The sequence below is a fragment of the Arachis ipaensis genome, chromosome B6 (genome assembly GCF_059453495.1).
Source record: "Arachis ipaensis isolate K30076 ecotype BB chromosome B6, ASM5945349v1, whole genome shotgun sequence".
Lineage (NCBI taxonomy): Eukaryota > Viridiplantae > Streptophyta > Magnoliopsida > Fabales > Fabaceae > Arachis > Arachis ipaensis.
The window spans coordinates 35,019,964-35,024,780 of NC_142441.1; the positions used below are offsets into that span (position 1 = coordinate 35,019,964).

Genomic DNA, 4,817 nt, shown 5'->3' on the forward strand with positions numbered 1-4,817 from the left:
ATTATTTCTTCCGAGTCCGTGCTGTTGAGGGGGCCCGCCCCTTTTTTCTTTATGAAAATGATGAGCCTGCCTTTCCTCTAGAATGGCAAAAGAATGTGAGAGTGTCTCGCTATACATGGGAGATGCTTGACGAGGTTGAGCGAGCTTTTGTAATTGTTCTTGAAGATTTATAGGGGAAACCACCCTATCTTGATACAAAAAAGTTTTTGAGTGACTCGTCTTTGGTTCGAACTGCTTTGGGTACTGTCCGACTTGTTTCTATACTTGTTTCTTAGTTTTGCTTCTTCTGGATTGTAACTCATCACTATGGTTGATTCTGTATTTTCAGAGATGTCAAAAAACAAGGATTCTATGAAGGCCTACAAAAAGGAAAAGAAGGCTGCTGCTGCTCAAAATATCTTGGCCAAGGTGGTGGGAGAGGGATCTTCTCAAGTTCCAATAAAGCCGCCCGTGCCGAGTTCTCCTGGGCCGAAGAAGGTGATCCCCACTCCTCGAGTTCGTCTAGCTGACCCTCCACAGACTTCTGTCGCTACTTCTGGTGCTCCTCCCAACAAAAAACAAAAAACAATTGAGCCTTTCAACCTTAACGCTCCTGACTTTGATGCGGTGGAGTTTGTTGACCAACAGATCGGTCCTTATGGTGTCGTCCCTACTGACGACGCCTCTCTCCTTCGCCATTTGGGCTTCATAACTCGGAGTAGCATCAAGATGGCCTATATGTGGGCTGCCCTGTATCGAACTGCTCAAAATCTTCCTCTTCATGCCACCAAAGCCTTCATGGAGGAGGCCAAACAAGAGTTTGATCGGATGAAGGGCTTGAAGGAGGAGCTTGAGGTGAAAGTAGCCAAACTGGAGAAGGATCTGGAGAACAAGAAGGCTAGCTCTCTTGCCCTGGCAGCCTCTGTGAGGTTGGCCGAGGACACTGCGTTGAGACATAAGGACAGTTATGTCACATCTTATCGGGAGGTAATGCGTCTGAGGGAGGAGTTGGAATCTGCCCGAGTTGACTACTCCGAGCTCCAAGGTCATCTTGTCGGCAGCGTAAATGCTGCTTATGATAATTTAAAGGAGCAGGTTCAAGTTCTTGCTCCTGAGGTTGACCTTACTCTCTTCAGCTTGGACAATGTTGTAAGGGATGGTAAGATTGTCCCGGACGACCAGGATGATGATGACGTCGGGCCTCCCCCTGTACCTGCTGCTAAAGTGTCGACTTCTATAGCTCCTCCCGCTGGGATCGTTCGTCCGGAGTTAGATCCCGATTGTCAAATTCTAAATACGGACGACGGTACAGTGGATGCAGTGCCTCTCCAGGCTCGTCCTCCTTCACCTCAGACTGATGCTGCCGAGAAGTCTTCTAATCTTAGCTGAATTTTCTTGGACATTTGTGTGGATAGCCCAACTTGTGGGCTTTTAAACTCTTTATTTTGTAGTCTTGAATATTATGCTGACTGTTGATACTCCTTTTGGTTGCTTGTTTAGCAACTTTTGATTTTGAAAAAACAACAAGTAGCTTTCAAGCTTTTTGGGCCTGACCCTGAAGCTTGTTATAATATTGTATTTTATATTATGCTTATTTGCACTTGTCTTGGCACCTTTCTGGGTTTTGAGAGTGTTAGAGCCTTGCTGCTCGACCTCTTTGGATTGCTTTGTACTTATTGCTTGTAGCTTGGATCCTTTGATCATGGGAAAATTCAAGGACTCAGACACTCCAGACTCCACTTCCTTTACTAGCACAGGGAGCCATGATGGTCTCGACTGTGGAGATACTGCTACCATTCCACCCCTGTTCCTGACAGATGGCACCGAGGACGGTGCAAAGTCTTAAGTGTGGGGAGGTCGGTCAGTACCTGACTCCCGGAGGTAGGTCAGTACCTGACTCCCGGAGGTAATTTCTCTTCCCTAAACACCAATAAATTAGGATATTTAGTTAGTTTTTCTTTTATAGAATAGGATAAATTGCATAGTAATAGATTAGTTGCATGCATGTTCTACTTGATTGAAAAGACAATAAGTTTCTTCTAAGACCCTATCTTTGGAACAAAATTCCACTGATTTTAATTAAAACTTCTATGTTAAATTTGCTTGAAGTTGTATTTGGAACATGATTTTTGAGCTAAAGAACACACAACCTGTGAGATTTGAGCCTTTATACATGGTTACATTATTTAACCATAATTATTTTATTCTTGTGTGTTTACTTCTCTATGATTGTAATCTATATTTTGTTTCATCCTATATGTCCAATATTTATTATATTTATATGTTTGCATAAGATTGAGGCCATTAATTGTTTAGCTCACTTATCCAAATTAAGCCTACCCTTTCAATTACCTTTGTTAGCCACTTTGAGCCTTTGAATCCCATTTGTTCTATATTTTGCCACATTACTAGCCTTAAGCGGAAAAACAATTATATATCCCAAACTGAATCTTTGGTTAGCTTAAGATAGAATTGTGTGTGCTAATTAAGTATGGGAATTTGTGGGAACAAAAGATAATAAGGGAATATGTCATGATAATATAATGGAAATTTGGAGACCTACTCATGTGAAACTATAAGAATTAAAAATCTATGTGCATTGATAAGCTATGTTTATTTTTATGCTTATGAAAAAAAAAACCAAAAATATTCAATAAATAAATATGGGGACAAAATTACCCCAATGCTAAGTTAAGAATTCAAGGATCAATTCATGTATGATAAAATTAAAATAAAAAGTTGATACATGAGTATGGAATGTGAAAGGAATTTCTGGGTAGCTAGCTGTGCATTCTAAAGTTATATAGAATATATATAGAGGTTAGGTGAAAGCTTAGGTTAATTAAAGATTCAATTTATAAGCTTACTTAGCCATATATGTATCCTTACCCTTACCTTGGCCCCATTACAACCTTGAAAAGACCTCATGATGTTTGCATTGGTATATTAAATGTTGTTGATTGGTTAGGAGAAGAACAAAAATTAGAAAGCATGATTAGAGAAGGATAGAGTGATCACCCTATACACTAGAGAGACTAGAGTGTACATACATCATCAGTGAGGGTTCAATGCTTGAAATTCTATGTTCCCTGCTTTCATGAGCTATCTTCTTCCATTTTTATCTGTTCTTACTGCATGAGAATTGAATTAGTAGAATTTGATTTGTAATTATTTTGAAGAGCTTATTTACTTTTGATCAAGTGGAGAAGAATCATATAGTTGTATTTACATATATAGGTTGCATTGCATTGCATGAGTTTTTTTTTTACATGTTCCTACTCATTTGTTTTATCTTCTTTAACTAAGCATGAGGAGATGCTAATGTTTAAGTGTGGGGAGGTTGATAAACCACTATTTTATGGTTTATAATGTGTTTAATTGTGTGGTTTTATCATGATCTTTACCCACTTATTCATATGATTAGCATGCATTTATATTTCCTTCCTAAAATTATTACATGATTGAAAACTTGCTTCCTAGAGACTTTTAATTATGTATTTTAATTCTCCTTTATTCCATTCGATGCCGTGATTTGTGTGTTAAGTGTTTCAGGCTTTATAGGGCATGAATGAGTTGGAGATTGGAAAGGAAGCTTGCAAAAATGGAAGGAACACAAGAAATTAAGGAGATGACCAGCGAGAAGTGACGCGGCCGCATGGCTCACGCGACCGCGCGAAAGAGAGGAAATCGCAGTGACGCGACCGCATGGCTCACGCGACCGCGTGGATTGGAATAGCACAAGTGACGTGGAGGTGTGGACGACGCGCCCGCGTGGCAAAGCAAAACGCCGAATGACGCGTCCGCATGAATGACGTGATCGCGTGACGTGCTCGATCTGCATAATCTGCATAATTCGCTGGGGGCGATTTTGGGCCCTGTTTTGACCCAGTTTTCGGCCCAGAAAAGCAAACTAGAGTCAGAGAACATGCAGAAACCAAAGACAACATTCATTCTACACAGTTTTAGTTTTGAGATCTAGTTTTTACTCCTCCTCTAGGTTTTCTCTACACACATTCATAGTTCTTAGGATTTTTTATTTCTATTGCTCTTTGCATTGGGATATTGAGAAGAGTTATTACCTCATCAAGACTTCGTCATTCTAGTTCGTTTTCTTTACTTGGCTTTACTCTTCCATGTCCTTTAATTTACTCAATTTTACTATTGGATTACTTTAGAATTTATTAATACAAGAGTTACTTTTATTTTTAATTGATTCCTTTGAGTTTTATTTATCATGTCTTTGTTTAATTCCCTTTCCTATGTTATGAGTTTTACATTCACAATGAGCGAGTAGTTCTCTAACTTGATGGGGAGTTGATTGGAAGGAACCCTTGAGTTGGAATGCTCAAAAGAGAAATTGTAATTGGGTTTATTACTAGATTGCCATCTAGTCACTAACGCCAGTCCTTCCAAGTAAGCGGATTGGGACTTGTGAATAGAAACAGCATTCCAACTTGTTTGACTTTCCCTTACCTAGTAAGGGATAACTAAACAGAACAACCTTCAATTATCAATTAATCTTGAGAGTACTGCAACAAGAATAGGGCTTCCAACTAATCTACTCCCAGTCAAGGCTTTTATTTAAATTACTTAATTTTCCCAATTTAATTTCCTGTTTATTCAACTCAAACTCTTTTTGAAAATATCTGATTAATAAAATAGCACACCTTTCTGCAACTCGTTGGGAGACGACCTGAGATTCATACTCCCAGTATTTTAATTTTAATTTTGTGACAACCCTTCTAAATTGATAAGCAGATTTCTGGTTGGTTAAGAACTATACTTGCAACGCATATCTTATAACAATTCTTGACTCGTCAATTTACGCCACATCAGTG

General features: G+C 39.1%; 1 protein-coding gene across 1 annotated transcript; it reads left to right on the plus strand.

Annotated features, from left to right (window-relative positions):
• Positions 1–306: 306 nt before the first annotated feature.
• Positions 307–1,368, plus strand: LOC148555119 (uncharacterized). Its single transcript, XM_088490607.1, has 2 exons — positions 307–318; positions 628–1,368. Exons 1-2 carry the CDS (start codon positions 307–309, stop codon positions 1,366–1,368), a joined length of 753 nt encoding a protein of 250 aa, XP_088346733.1.
• Positions 1,369–4,817: the final 3,449 nt, after the last annotated feature.